The sequence below is a fragment of the Lynx canadensis genome, chromosome E1, assembly GCF_007474595.2.
Source record: "Lynx canadensis isolate LIC74 chromosome E1, mLynCan4.pri.v2, whole genome shotgun sequence".
Classification (NCBI taxonomy): domain Eukaryota; kingdom Metazoa; phylum Chordata; class Mammalia; order Carnivora; family Felidae; genus Lynx; species Lynx canadensis.
This window is the reverse complement of record NC_044316.2, coordinates 38,410,062-38,424,400: the sequence shown is the minus strand read 5'-3', so window position 1 is coordinate 38,424,400 and position 14,339 is coordinate 38,410,062. Positions and strand designations below refer to the sequence as shown.

The following is a 14,339-nucleotide window of genomic DNA, read 5'->3' as shown; positions in this document are numbered from 1 at the left end:
AGAATGGGGTTAGTTCCCCAGGAATATTTCCGTAACTCGAGTCCTGGGAAAAGTCTGGCCTGGATGTTTGCTCCACTCTTGAACCTGATATTGCCCGAACCTGAATCTCAGGTCCTCTCCCCCCTCCCCCAGGGTGGTGATCATGAGCTCGATCCTGGAGCACATGTGTGCTGACGTGCTGCAGCAGACAGCCACCCAGATCAAGTTCCCATCCACGGGCGTGGACACGATGCCCTACTGGAACCTGCTGCCCCCCAAGCGACCCATCAAGGAGGTGCTGACAGACATATTTGGCAAGGTGCTGGAGAAAGGATGGGTGGACAGCCGCTCCATCCACATCTTTGACACCCTGCTGCACATGGGAGGCGTCTACTGGTTCTGCAACAACCTGATTAAGGTACCTGGGGTGCAGCGGGTGTGGGCCAGACACCCACCCAGACCTAGGCTGGGGGAGCAGGTATCCTCGAGACTCAGGGAGACCTCTGAGAAAATACCTGGTAGCACCAAAGTCAGTCCTGTCCCCGCATTTCCCTGCACCCAGCCTGGTCAGCCGGGCTTCTCTGAGAGGCCTCTTAAGTGCTGTGAGAAGATTCCTTGGAACACAGAGGCAGGTCCTGGCCTCGGGGCTCCTGGGCTCTGAGGGAAGCCCCCTCTTCAGGGAGCTGTGGCCAGAGGCTGACGCGTAGTGAGGGATGGAGCAGTACCTGGGGCTTCCCCCTGTGTGCTCTCCCAGAGAACCCCGTGTTTGGAGCCCTCAGCTGCTAAATCTCCCTCCCCGGCCCCTCCAGGAGCTGTTGAAGGAGACGCGGAAGGAGCACACACTGCGGGCGGTGGAGCTGCTCTACTCCATCTTCTGTCTGGACATGCAGCAAGTGACCCTGGTCCTGCTGGGCCACATCCTGCCTGGCCTGCTCACCGATTCCTCTAAGTGGCACAGCCTCATGGACCCTCCTGGCACTGCGCTCGCCAAGTAGGATTCTCTCAGAGCCTCGAGTCCCCACAGCATGGGGCCCGGGGGGCTGGGCTGTGGGGAAGCCCTGTCAGCTGGGGCCTGATAAGCACCGGCACGGAAACCCTCTCTGGGGCCCTCTGACTTTACCTTCTTTCCCTGGAACCCTTTGCCAGGTTAGCTGTCTGGTGTGCCCTGAGCTCCTATTCTTCCCACAAGGGACAGGCATCCTCGCGCCAGAAGAAGAGACACCGTGAAGACATAGAGGTAGGGCGCATTCATTCATGTGCTCAGAGGACATTTACTGGGCCTTCTGTGGTAAGAGACACCTTCCCTGGGTGGCTGCATCAGGGCTCAGTTGGCCGAGCGTCTGTAAGGGTGACTGTGTGAGGGGGTCTGTCACTAGGGCTGTGGGAGGGTAAGGGAAGCTGGTCCTGCTGGAGATGCTGGCTGAGGCCTATGGGGAGCTGACTCTTCCTCACTCCTATGTGAGCTGCAGCTCTCCTCCCTGATGACAGGGAATTTGGGGACTCAAGGGTGTAAAAGTGACTCTCCCGCCCTCCAGGATTATATCAGTCTCTTCCCCTTGGATGACATGCAGCCCTCGAAGCTGATGCGACTGCTCAGCTCCAATGAGGAAGACGCCAACGTCCTTTCGAGTCCCAGTGAGTCCCAGTGAGCGTGCGGACGGGGCTGGGCGGGCTGCTCCTTTCCTGGGAACTCACCCCCGCCTGGGAAAGTTGCTTGGTGTGGTCCGTGGCTGCCTCATATCTGCGGGTCAGAGAGAGTGTGGGGGAAGTTTGTCTCATCCCGCTCCCCACTGCGCTCTGTTTTCTACCTGCTGAGAGCCCAGGGTTGTTGGGGACCTCTTCCGAAGGACTGATGCTCTTCTGCCCAGACCCCAGCCCAGCCCCGCATGCACCACTGTCCCTTCCCCGTGCCTTACTCACCACAAGTGAGTTCACTGCCTCAGGCACAGTCTGTGCCATTGACTCACCAGCTCTGGCCTTCCTTCCCCTGAAACGGCCCCTGAGGTCTGGGCTGGGACACGGGGCTGCTCCCCACTCTTCCTGCCTGAAGAGCACCCCTTCCCCTCCAGGCCCCCTTTTCCAAGGGCTTCTCCTGTGGCACTTAATTTTTCCTGTTTCCAGAGATTTCTCTTGAGTCTAGACATTTCTCTAAGGCCTTTTAGGGATTAAATCACCAACTGTGCACTTGGGCAGAGGAAAGATGTTGAGGTCGCCACCTACAAACCCTGTGACCTTTGGCCACTCAGCAAACCTGAGTCTTGGTTTCTTTGTAAAATGGGATTGCGAGGATTAAGTGGCCTGATCCACGCGCAGGCCGCAGATGGGCGCCTGGCGGTGTTCACCAAATGTACTCTCTCCTCTCCCTGTGGGATGTCTGTATTCGGGGCCCCTCTGTGACTCTGGATCCAGGACCTTTCCCGGGCAGGCCCTCCATGCCTGACGAGTGAGGGCATCCCCTGGGAAGGGGGGTTTTGAACGCAGGAGGCCTTTTCCTCAGGCCCCCTCTGCCTGGCCCCACAGCCGACCGCTCCATGAGCAGCTCCCTGTCAGCCTCCCAGCTCCACACGGTTAACATGAGAGACCCGCTGAACCGAGTCCTGGGTGAGTCCTCCCACTGCGCTGCAGCCGGAGGGTTCCTCCTGGTGTCCCTTCACTCCTGCTATGTTGCCCCATCTCCCCGGCCGCTGGCTCTCCCGTCACCCCAACTCCCATTTAGTCCCTCTTCACTCGTTTTCCTTTCACGCTTCCTCTTTTGGACGCCCCCATTTGGGGGGCATCCTGAGCACTTCTTTCCTTTTGCTTTCTGGTGCCACCACCACCTCCCAGCCTGACTCCTCTCAGCCCCTTCTCACGGAGTGCTCACTCTCCCCCCATCCCGCACAGCCAACCTGTTCCTGCTCATTTCCTCCATCCTGGGCTCGCGGACCGCCGGCCCGCACACCCAGTTTGTGCAGTGGTTCATGGAGGAGTGTGTGGACTGCCTGGAGCAGGGCAGCCGCGGCAGCATCCTGCAGTTCATGCCCTTTACCACCGTGAGTGCTTCGTCTCCAGGCCCGGCCGGTCCCCACCTTCGGGCTCAGATGGGGCAGCGAGTCTTAGTGGAAGCCTGGGGTTCAGTGACAGCCGTCAGAGTAGGAGGGGCCTCCTTCCTCCCAGGACACCGGGGCCACCACCAGGTAGCCCCAGTGAGCGGCCGTTTGTCCGTCTGTGGCAGGTATCAGAACTGGTGAAGGTGTCAGCCATGTCCAGCCCCAAGGTGGTTCTGGCCATCACGGACCTCAGCCTGTCTCTGGGTCGCCAGGTGGCTGCCAAGGCCATTGCTGCGCTCTGAGAGGCTTGGAGTGGCTGCAGGGGTCAGCCGGGGGGGCCCACGGCTCCAGGCGCCTCAGAGGGGAACAGTGAGGAAAGATGAGACATCATTGCTCATATCCACGTGATGTAAGAACCCTTTGTCATTTCCAGATCATTCCCCTACTCTTGACATCTGACCTCTAAGACGTCTCCCAGTTTCTTTCTTTCATAATTTCCTCTCCCCCTGCCGGCACCTGAAGAATGTGAGCAGCCTGGCTCTTAGCCCAGGGCCCCCCCCCCCCCCCCCCCGCCCTGCCCGCCCCGCCCCCCCCCCCCCCCTTCCAACAGTAGATGTACTTCTGAGGAATTTTTACAGGTGCAGAGTGTATATATACATATATTTTTGTAACACATGAGGGAAGTTCACCTCAGCTCATTTGTAAATAAAGATCTTTGTGGGTCCCTGTGTGACTCCAAGTGGTGTCAGTGTTTGTCCCACTGGGGCAGGGAACATCTTCTTGGAATCCCATATACTGTGCCCCAGGCAGAGACTCAGTCCTGTGGCTGAGGAGGTCTGGGCTCAGGTTCCTGTGTTTGTCCACTCAGCAGGGGCAGGCCTTCCCTTCCTCAGACATGCACTGGGCGATAAGGAGTCAACACACGCCCGCCGCCTGCCCCCACACCCCAAAGTCAGACTTAACTCTGAAAAGGGAGAGGTTTTGGCTAAAGGCCCCACTGTCCTGTCCTGATGCTCTCCCACTAGGCCCAACCCCACCCAGAGTCTGACTGGCCTGGAGTTTGATCTGTGCTTTCCAAAAGAGGACTGGGGGGTGAGGGCAGGATCTGTTTAACCCTTGCTTGTCTTCTCCACACATCTCAAGCCCCGATTTCTTCAGGACCAAGCAGAGAGGGAGGGCTCTGAGCCACGTGGCTGGGGACTCTGGCCCTGCTCAGCCAGACCTTTCTTTTTTTTAATTTTTCTTTAGTGTTTATTTTGACAGAGTGGCCCCGCTCAGCCAGACCTTTCTTTTTTTTTTTTTTCTTTTTCTTTAGTGTTTATTTTGACAGAGTGTGTGCACATGTGCACATGAGTGGGGACAGAGGATCTGAAGCGGGCTCTGCTGACAGCAGAGAGCCCAATGTAGGGCTCGAACTCACAAACTGTGAGATCTTGACCTGAGCTGAAGTCGGACGCTTAACCAACCAACTGAGCCACCCAGGTGCCCCTATCCTTTCTAAGGAGCCAGATGGGGAAGGGAAGTGAAAGATGCTCGAGGAGCCAAGGGGAAGCCTTGAGATGGGGGACTGGGGACCGGTTGGCCATCTGAACTTTCCTGAGTCTGGTGGAGGCACCCTGGAACCACATGCATCTTCAGCTGAGGACACAGGATTGCTTCCAACCTGCGGTGTGAAGCAGCCCCTCCAATCTCTGCATCTCTCTCTCTCTCTCACTCACACACACACACACACCTGCCCACTCACCCTGTGAGCTCAACAGCCCCTGAGGCTGAGACCAGCAGAGAAGTGGCAGCTGACCTGAGTTGCTCCCTGTCAGATCAGAGGCAGAACTTGAGGGAGAGAAGTACAGGGCCGGGAATTTGAGTTCTGACCCAGGTTGTCACCCTGAATTCAGATCCTAATCTGTAAAAGGCACTTACTCTATCGTTGTGGGCAGCTGTGAGTGTGGATGGGCTGGAGTTTATGGAAGATGATAAACTGACCAGCTCTGTGCAGACATTAAATCCTCCCTTGCTTTGGGCCAGTGTCTGTCTATGTCTGGACTATTAAGACTCCCCAATCCCACGTTCTCTCCCAGTATGGTTGTCCATCTGCCTTCTGCCTTCCCAATAGGCTGTGGCTCCTTGAGGCCAGGGACCATACGTGCCTTGCCCACTGCTGTGTCCCTAGCACTTAGCTCAGTGCCTGCACAGAGCAGGTACAAGAGAAATCCATGCTAAAGGCGTGAATGTTGATGAGCTAGAGGACGGCCCTCTTCCTCCCTGCACCTCCTCTTTCTCTCCCTCTGGCCTCACCCCCTACTCAGCCCTCCCCCACCCAATCCCTGGCTGGGCACCAGCTGGACTCAAGAAAGAGGAAGAACGTTTACTGGAGACAAACAAAACACTTTATTATCACAGTTTGGCTACAGTGAGAAAGTGGGGGCAGAGGTGGAGGGTGAAGAGTTGAACGTTCCTCTCACTCCATCACACAGGCCCCGCACTCCCAGTCCCCTTCCAGCGAGGCCGGTAAGTGACTCTCTGCCCGGCCCTTGAAGAGTCAGAATCCTGACCCTGGTGAGGGTGGGGCAGGCATTAGAAGCCTGTCATTGTCGCTACGAGGCATCCAGAAAGATGAGAAATGTCAGCCATGCCTGGGCTCCCCATACTGGAAGTCAAAATATTCCCCAAAACATCTTGAAAACTAGATTCCCCAGCGAATTCGTGGGACCCCAGGGTCAAGCTTTCCGGCTCTGGCTGCCTCTGCGGGCTTTACTGTGTAGGAAGGGGACGTGAGAAGCAAGGCCTAGCCCACCTGGCATGCGCCAGCCACTTCGGTGAGGCCAGAGTGAGGGAGGACCCGGTAGGGGAACACTGCTGTTTAAATATTAAACAGGGTTGTCTTGTCTCCCACTTGGGAGACTTCCTGATGCTTCCGAGGGACTCAAGGTGGGTACCCTTGGGCTAAGGGGTTCACTGGGGTTCTTCCCAGTGCCCACCACAGAGCCAGGCCAGGGAGCAGTCATAGAAATCAATACGTGGTATTTACCTATCCGCCTCCCAGTCCCGGGGACAGATTTTCTCCCTGCTACAAGCAGGAGAATGAAACTCAGAGGTGGCAGGAAGGACCCAAGAGTCCAGGGCTCCTTTCTGCTCTTTCTTGTCTTTAAATACTAGGTTTAAATAAGCATAAATATTAAATAAAGATAAATACACTCGTGGGGGAGGGTTTTTTCAGGGCTTGGTGAAGTGGCGCAGAGCACGGTATGCCACCTCCAGGAAGCTCTGCAGGTTGGAGGCAACCAGGGTGCCTCCTGCCCGGCGTTGGAAGGCCGAGGTGAAGGTTGGCATGGTGCCCTGGGTGGGCGGCACTGCAGGGGCCATCCCCACGTCTTCCATCTGTGGGGGGGAAAGACGAGATCAGCAACCAGGCAGGCCCTGCTGCAAGCACATTATTAAATGAGGAAACGCAAAAGGCTGATGGGCTGTGGAAGATCACACGGTTAATGGTGGGGCCAGGCCTTGAACCCAGGTCTGTTTCAAGGTCCGGTGATCTGTCTCCCGCCCTCATCTAGAGAGTGGGGAAGGGCCAGCAGCGAGGGGAGCCTGGGATGAAGTGGTAGCTCCTTACACACATGCCTGGGAGTGCTCCCATCCCGTTCCTAAAGAAGTGGGATACCCAAGCCTTCAGCCCAGTCTTTGGGGACCAGTTCAGTCCAGGCCCCGAACACTTGCCATTCCCAGCGAGGCTCTCACCTGCTGCCAGATGTTGATAGCAAAGTCGGTGATGTCCAGCTGCAGCATGTCCAGGGTGGGGGCTAAGTCGGGGGATATCCCTGCCAGGGCCTGCAGGAGGCCCTGGTAGAGGAAGAGGCCACTGTGGAGTTGACGCAGGCAGCCCGTCTGCGGGACAGAGTAGGGCGTCAGAGGTTGCTGCCCGGGATGCTCCTTTCGGGGCCCCAGATTGGAGCCTGGAGATCCAGGGAGACTTCCAGACCATCCTTCCCTCCCCTCATCGCCCTCCTCCCGTCCAGAAACTCACCAGCTGCAGGGCCTGGCTGGAGCAGCTGCTCAGGGGAGCCTGGGGGATGCCCAGAGCGTGCCCAAGCAGCACCAGCTCCTCAGGGTGGCACAGCTTGTGGGCGGCGCACTGGGGACAGGAAGGATGCTGAGTGAGGGGGTCCTGATGGGGCTGGGCTGCTTCTGCTTCCCGAGTCCAAGTCCTCCCCGTTTCTCCACGATCTTCCCCTCCCTCCTGGTCCTGCCAGGCTGCTCAGCCCCATTCTGCCCTCCACTGTGATTCCAGGCAGCCGCTCCGAGAGCACCAAGAGCACCGTCCCCGCGACGTTCTCTCCCCCCAGTTCCTGGCCAGCCTTCCGTGGCTCCACCTCTCCCTAATTTTCTCCCCGTTCCCGCTGGGTCTCTCCTCTCCCATGTCCCTCCCCGATGATGTCTTCCTAGTATTCCCGTCCCCTCCCTCAGCTCTTGCCCCTTCCTCCCTCCATGCAGCCCTCTGGGTCTTCTTTCCTCCACCACCCCTCTCCAGCATCTTTGTCCCCTCCTGGCCTCTCACTCACCAGCCTCTCCTGCAGCACTGTGCCATCAGCCTGGACCTTCCTCACTTGTTCTAAGCACTTGAGCAGGAAGCTCTGGGGCAGGGAGCTGGTAGGGCCCAAGGGGGTGGCTTCTTGCACCATCCAGAGTGCGCTGTGCCACAGCAGCAGCTGCAGGGCTGAGGGCAGATAGGGGCTCAGGAGACATGCTGTCCACTCCCGCCGGGGTCCCTTTCCAGGGCCCAGGTTCCCCCAGCCCCTCTACTACTCCATCCTCCCTCCCTGGGGCTGGGACACTCACCGGTCAGCTTCATGGGGCTCTGGGCAGCAGGCTTAGCAGGAGGTCTGGGTGGGTCTGCAGGCTCTGGGCTCTGGCAGGGATCAGCTCCAGAGGGCCTTTATACGTAAGCCCATGGAGGCCTGGAAGGAAATTACCTGGTGCTACGACTAAGGCTTAGTAATAACTTTATGCAAATTTGGCGTTCAGGACAATGCAGGGGGGCTGGGACAAAAAGCTGTTTGCGAAAGTTTTGTGAAATTGTGGAATCTCTGATCCTTCTTTGACGTCCAGTCCCCTTCAAACTCCCTTCCTCCCCTTAGCCCCACCCAGGCCCGAATTGCCCCAGGGTGTTTGATCAGAACCGCTGAACAAAGGCCGAGCCACTGATAAAAGCCCTGGAGGCTGGAGGCTGGTCAGACTGACTGGGGAAGAGGCCAGCCTCTGGGCAGCCCCTCCCTCCCTCCCCTGGATCTGCTGGAGCAGTCCCCTGGCACTCTCCCTTGGGATTCTCAAGCCACCTGCTCCCTAGGCCCCAAATTCTGGGAGGGAAGAAGCTAGTTTTACCCCCCAAACTCCCAGGAGGCTGCCTTCCTGAGTCCCCTCCTGATGGGCCAGGGGCCTGAGATAGGGACATTGGGGTCTTGCCTCCCATCTCCACCCCACACTTTGATGGGCATCATCCCAGGCTCCTGTCGCAAACTGGTTAGCTGGGAACCCCCCAATCCCCCTCCATGACTCATTCCTTTAAGCCCCCGGAATCCTGGCAGAAACCAGAGGAAACCGGATGTCTGTCCCAAATGAAGCAAGACCTTTGAGGCTCTGAGTCTCTTGGTTCACCTGACCCTGCCCTTCCTTCTCCTCCCGCACTATGCCTCCCTCCAATGGTGTCCACCAGCGCTTTGGAATTGGGGGCATCTGTGACACATGGCTTCCCAGGCCAGGTTCACTGCCAGTCAGAGTGTGTGCTGCCCTGAGCTGGAGAAAGGCTGGGAGTGAGAAAGAAGAAGCTGCCCCGGCCTCAAATCCTAGAGCCAGGCAAGTCTTGGAGTCTGTTCTGACCCCAGTGAACCGGCGCCAGAGAGGAAAGTGCCTTGCCCAAGGTCATGGATAGCAGAGTCAGACTCACAGTTAGTCTAGGCCTCTGCCTCAGGCTTGAGGGTTTCCCACAGGACTTGGGGCCTGACCGACCACACCCAAGGCTGTCACTTTCTGTCCCAATTTACCTCACCTCAGGCCAAGGAACAGATTTCTTTGGATGAGGAGTAGGTGTATCTGCCTGGGTGAGGCCACCTCTGGGACTGGGGTGCCCCCTGGTGGCCACCGCTGGCAGGGACTTCACGTGCCGATCTGTTCACATCCTGCCTCTGGTCTCCTGTCCACCTCAGGCTAGGCAGTTGGCAACCAAGCACTGACTGAGACCAGGTGTATGCCCAGCTCTGTGGGAGCAGAGGGGTGGGTTTAGAACTGTGGAGGTCAGGAGACTCATTTGCAAAACGTGCCCCTTCACCGTCCCCCAAAGAATCTCCAGAGGGCTCAGCTGGCTTCAGATGTTGTGCCGCACACTCTCCATACATTATTGAGTGTATTCCTTTCAACAAACCCAGGAGGAAGGTACCAGAACCATTTCCCCTTTTACAGAAGATGAATATGACCTTGAAGAGGTTAAGTAACCTACCCAAGTAGCAGAACCAAGGTCTGCCCTGTGCCACAGTCTTGAACTCTTAACCATGAAATCTTTTTTTTAAAGCTTACTTATACTGAGAGAGAGTGAGAGCGAGAGCGAGAGCAAGAGAGCACGTGCAAGTGTAGGAGTAGAGCAGAGAGAGAGGGAGAGAGAGAGAATCCCAAGCAGTCTCCACACTGTCAGCCTGGAGCCTGATGTGGGTCTTGATCTCACAAACTGAGATCATGACCTGAGCTGAAGTCAAACACATAACCAACTGAGCCACCCAGTGCCTCAACCATCAAATCTCTTAATCAATGTTTGGACTTCCTCACCTGTGGCCAGGAAGTTCTAGACCCAGACTCCTCCTGTCTTTATCGACAGTCCAAGTGTGTAGGGTGTTTGGTTGGGTGGCCAGAATGGTGAGAGGGCTCAAAGATCACAATTTGAAGAAAACAGGCTGTTTTGATTGGGGAATCAAAGGAGGGGGTTGTTGCCTGGTCTCAAGGGCTGGACGTGGGACAGGGAGTGAAAGCCACAGCCGGCTAGTTTCCAGATCAACAGAAGTGACTAGCGGTCACAAGTGTTAGAAGATGGAGCAGGCGGCTTCCAGGGGAAGTGAGTGGCCCATCCCAGGAAGTGTTCTGGCATCCATTCCACAGGGAGAAAATCCAAATGTTGGCTGGCAATCATTGGGTACCTCTTATCTGTCAGGTACCTTCCATTACACGTTTGTCATTTCATCCTACAAACCAAGTGGAAGGATGTGGATTATTCTCATTATAGACAAGGGACAGCCTCAGACAAGTGAAGGGACTTGCCCAAGATCACAGAACTGGTCAGGCGGTGGAGCCAGGCAGGATTTGCAGTCAGGCTTCCCTGTTGTTCCCATTACACTACCTTCCTGTTCAGATAAGCTGTACCTCTTGGAAAATGGCTCAGTCCAGACTTCGGCCTTACCCATGGGAGAATAAAGACCAGGTAGAGAGCCAGGGCTAGTTACTGGCCATGACGCACAGGCTGAGCTGGACCAAAACGATCTTGGGGCAAAGGGCCTGGCTCTGGAGACCCTTAGCTGTCATTCAGCCTTCCAGCTTCCAAAGGCTTTCCCTGGTGTTTCTTAATGGCCAGAACTGGCCAGCAACTTCCCCTCATGCTTCCTGTTTTCATCTGGTGCTGGACTTGGAGCATCTTTCTAAGGGCTGTGGAGTGACTCATTTGTTGCAGACTCGGCCTGTGAGCCAATTTATGTACACCTCGTGTCAAGAAGGGGTTTTACGTTTTTAAACGGATGGGCAACAAAAGAATATTTCATAACATGTATACATCATATGAAATTCAAACTCCAGTGTTCTTGAATAATTTCTTTACATATTATTTATAGCAGCTCTGAAGGGCAGAAGTGAATAGTTGTGACAGACTGTATGGCTCACGAGCCTAAAAAATGTGCTATCTGGCCCTTTGAGAAAAGGTTGCAAACCATGTGCACAGTGCCTATGTGCTAGGAGACACACAGTGATGTCCTCTGCGGCACTGTTAATATTAAACCAGTGCACACCAGTAGGGGAAGGGCTAAATAAACCGTGGTCCATCCATACCACATAGGCTTCCTTCCCCCCGAGCCCCTCACGGAATGAAAACTCAGTGAGGAAAGGAATTTATTGCTCTTAATAAAGCTGAATTGCTTTATTTAGCTGTTTCCCAGTGCCTAGGACAGTGCTGTGCATGGTATCACCACTAGATCTCAAAACCAATGGCGAGTGAAAAGAGCAAGTTACATTCATGTGATACATCATTTAAAAGATTTAAAAACACACAAAAATGCTGCAGCAACTTCTTACTCAACACGTTTCTGGAGGCAAGGGAAACAAAAGCGAAAATGAACTACTGGGACCTCATCAAAATAAAAAGCTTCTTCACAGCAAAGGAAACAATCAGCAAAACTAAAAGGCAACCGACAGAATGGGAGAAGATATTTGCAAACGACATATCAGATAAAGGGTTAGTATCCAAAATCTACAAAGAACTTATCAAACTCAACACCAAAAAACAAATAATCCAGTGAAGAAATGGGCAAAAGACATGAATAGACACTTCTCCAAAGAAGACATCCAGATGGCCAACCGACACGAAAAAATGCTCAACATCACTCACCATCGGGGACATACAAATCGAAACCACAATGAGATACCACCTCACACCTGTCAGAATGGCTAACACTAACAACTCAGGCAACAACAGGTGTTGGCGAGGATGCAGAGAAAGGGGATCTCTTTCGCATCGTTGGTGGGAATGCAAGCTGGTGCAGCCACTCTGGAAAACAGTATGGAGGTTCCTCAGAAAACTAAAAATAGAACTACTCTACGACCCAGCAATTGCACTACTAGGTATTTATCCAAGGGATACAGATGTGCTGTTTCGAAGGGACACAAGCACCCCAATGTTTATAGCAGCACTATCAACAATAGTCAAAGTATGGAAAGAGCCCAAATGTCCATGGATGGATGGATGGATAAAGAAGATGTGGTGTGTGTGTGTGTACACACACACACACACACACACACACACACACACACACAATGGAGTATTACTCAGCAATCAAAAAGAATGAAATCTTGCCACTTGCAACTATGTGGATGGAGCTGGAGGGTATTATGCTAAGTGAAATTAGTCAGAGAAAGACAAAAAATCATGACTTCACTCATGAGGACTTTAAGAGACAAAACAGATGAACATAAGGGAAGGGAAACAAAAATAATATAAAAACAGGGAGGGGGACAAAACAGAAGAGACTCATAAATATGGAGAACTGAGGGTTACTGGAGGGGTTGTGGGAGGGGGCATGGGCTAAATGGGTAAGGGGCACTAAGGAATCTACTCCTGAAATCATTGTTGCACTATATGCTAATTTGGATGTAAGTTAAAAAAAATAAAAAATAAAATAAAACCACAAAAAATACTGTATTTTGTAGAAGATAAAGTACAAAAACATAAAGCTGGAAGGCTACTTACGGAATTCATCAGAGCGGCTGCCTCTAGGGAAGTAAGGGAAGGGCCTGGGAAAGAAACAAGATGGGCTTCTGACTGATCTGTAATGGTTTTCCTTGGTTGAAAAAAATGACATGACAACCAAATGTCACCATTTATTAAACTTGGGTGGAAAAGTCCACGGGTATTTGTTAGGTCATTCTTTCTGCTTCTCTGTAGTTTTGTAATTTAAAGCAAAACTCAAAAATCAAAACAAAAAAAAGAAAAAAACCCACCCAACCATAAAGTGGAGAACACAGTGAACTCTCCAAGCATAAAAAAGACACTAAGCTTCTCCAGGAAGAGAAAACCAAGCCAATGGGAACGAATTAAAAGAAACTTCCAGAAAGTGAGCAGAAAAATAGTCTATCATAGAGTCAAGGTGGGTGAGAACCAGGAAATCACGTCAAATGACCCCAACTCTCTGTAACAGGATGACATACTCTCCAATCTGTTACCAACCAGGAGAGGACCTGAGGCACTCTGGGCCAGGTGCTGACTCTGAAATTTGTTAGCATTGAGGGGCACCTGGCTGGCTCAGTCATTGGGCATGTGACTCTTCCCCACATTGAGTATGGAGACTACCTTAAAAAAGAAAAAAGAAAAAAAAAAAAAAAAAACAAAACCTTGGGGCACCTGGCTGGCTCAGTTGAAAGTGTGCAACTCTCGATCCTGGGGTTGTGGGTTGGAGCCCTACCTTGGGTGTAGGTTAGTCTTTTTTTTCTGAGAGAGAGTTTCATTACACTTGGGAGGTGGCAGAAGCTTCAGGGCAAGTGGGCAATGCCAGATTACTGTGATCAAGGCTGGGATGGGACCAGGACCCAAAACAAGGCCAGTCAAAAACATGCCTTTAATGGAAATTAGGGATACTGCAAGATGAAAATCTTCAGTTGGTAATGAACACACAAACAAGACTTCATCAAACCCAGTGTGCCAGGTACTGGGCAAAGCCCCGGGAGGACACAAATGCCTCTTCATGCTCTCGAAGAACCTACAAGCTAGCTGGGAAGATAAGTCTTTCACACCACCTCCTGAGAGGATCTGATCTCGAGCGAGTGTTCCAGATGCCAGGGGGATAAATCACTGTGAGGCAGGAAGCCTGGGGGAGGTGTAGAAATCCTCGAGGTGGAGAGCCAGAGCGTGGCAGGAGAGGGAATGCAATTAAGCAGAGGCAGAAACCCATGAGGCCGTGTTCAGATAACAGCGCTTGGCAGGAACAGAGAGCATGTACAGCAATGTCCCAGGCGCCAACAGAGAACAGCAGTAATTCAATGACCCGAGATGGGGAGCATCCCCGTCAGCGGCTGGGAGACGTCAAGACTGAGGCAGACACATTTCCCCACTATCTGCAGCTGGAGCCACAAGGAGGCCCCTCCGGGCTGACCCAACTCTCACTCTCAGGGAACAACCCGTCTCCCATTCAGTAAGGCCAGCTGGGCAAAACCTGCTCTCAACCTGCTGCTGCAGCCTCATCAGAGACCCTTCTCTCCTCTTGCAAACCTCCCGAGGGTCAGACCCCTGCCATTTCTTTGATCCTCTAGAGGTCTAGTTTTTTTTTTTTTTTTTAATGTTTATTTCTGAGACAGAGAGAGAGAGAGAGAGACAGCATGAGCGGGAGAGGGACATAGAGAGAGGGAGACACAGAATCAGAAGCAGGCTCCAGGCTCTGAGCTGTCAGCACAGAGCCTGATGCGGGGCTTGAACTCACAGACCGCGAGATCATGACCTGAGCCAAAGTCAGTCACTCAACCGACTGAGCCACCCAGGCGCCCCTAGAGGTCTAGATTTTTAACTTCAGAGCCAGGTCATGGAATCTTAACCTTTATTGG

The 14,339-nt window shown here is 53.7% G+C and overlaps 2 protein-coding genes across 7 annotated transcripts in view; one reads left to right on the top strand and one right to left on the bottom strand.

The window, feature by feature from the left end:
• Positions 1-3,747, top strand: part of MED24 (mediator complex subunit 24) — a 31,765-nt gene extending 28,018 nt beyond the window's left edge. For all 6 annotated transcript variants that reach the window (XM_030294848.1, XM_030294849.1, XM_030294845.1 and 3 more), the window contains 7 exons: positions 133-397; positions 789-970; positions 1,126-1,216; positions 1,515-1,614; positions 2,500-2,580; positions 2,863-3,011; positions 3,194-3,747. In XM_030294848.1, the coding sequence (XP_030150708.1) occupies positions 133-397; positions 789-970; positions 1,126-1,216; positions 1,515-1,614; positions 2,500-2,580; positions 2,863-3,011; positions 3,194-3,310 (985 nt within the window). In that variant the 3' untranslated portion in view covers positions 3,311-3,747. The remainder of the gene's footprint in view (positions 1-132; positions 398-788; positions 971-1,125; positions 1,217-1,514; positions 1,615-2,499; positions 2,581-2,862; positions 3,012-3,193) is intronic.
• Positions 3,748-5,418: 1,671 nt separating this feature from the next.
• CSF3 (colony stimulating factor 3) lies at positions 5,419-8,035 on the bottom strand. Its single transcript, XM_030296057.1, has 5 exons — positions 7,842-8,035; positions 7,565-7,719; positions 7,030-7,137; positions 6,744-6,890; positions 5,419-6,386 (listed from the first exon to the last, which is right to left on the bottom strand). The coding sequence occupies exons 1-5, from the start codon at positions 7,852-7,854 to the stop codon at positions 6,222-6,224; spliced, it is 588 nt and encodes a 195-aa protein (XP_030151917.1). The 5' UTR covers positions 7,855-8,035; the 3' UTR covers positions 5,419-6,221.
• Positions 8,036-14,339: the final 6,304 nt, after the last annotated feature.

What these genes read in the sequence shown, in the direction of transcription:
- CSF3 (XM_030296057.1), bottom strand. An exon ending in CAGTGCTGCAGGAGAGGCTG is followed by an intron (nt 7,138 to 7,564) that starts GTGAGTGAGAGG and finishes TCCTGTCCCCAG; the next exon opens with TGCGCCGCCCACAAGCTGTG. An exon ending in CCAGCCAGGCCCTGCAGCTG is followed by an intron (nt 6,891 to 7,029) that starts GTGAGTTTCTGG and finishes TCTGTCCCGCAG; the next exon opens with ACGGGCTGCCTGCGTCAACT.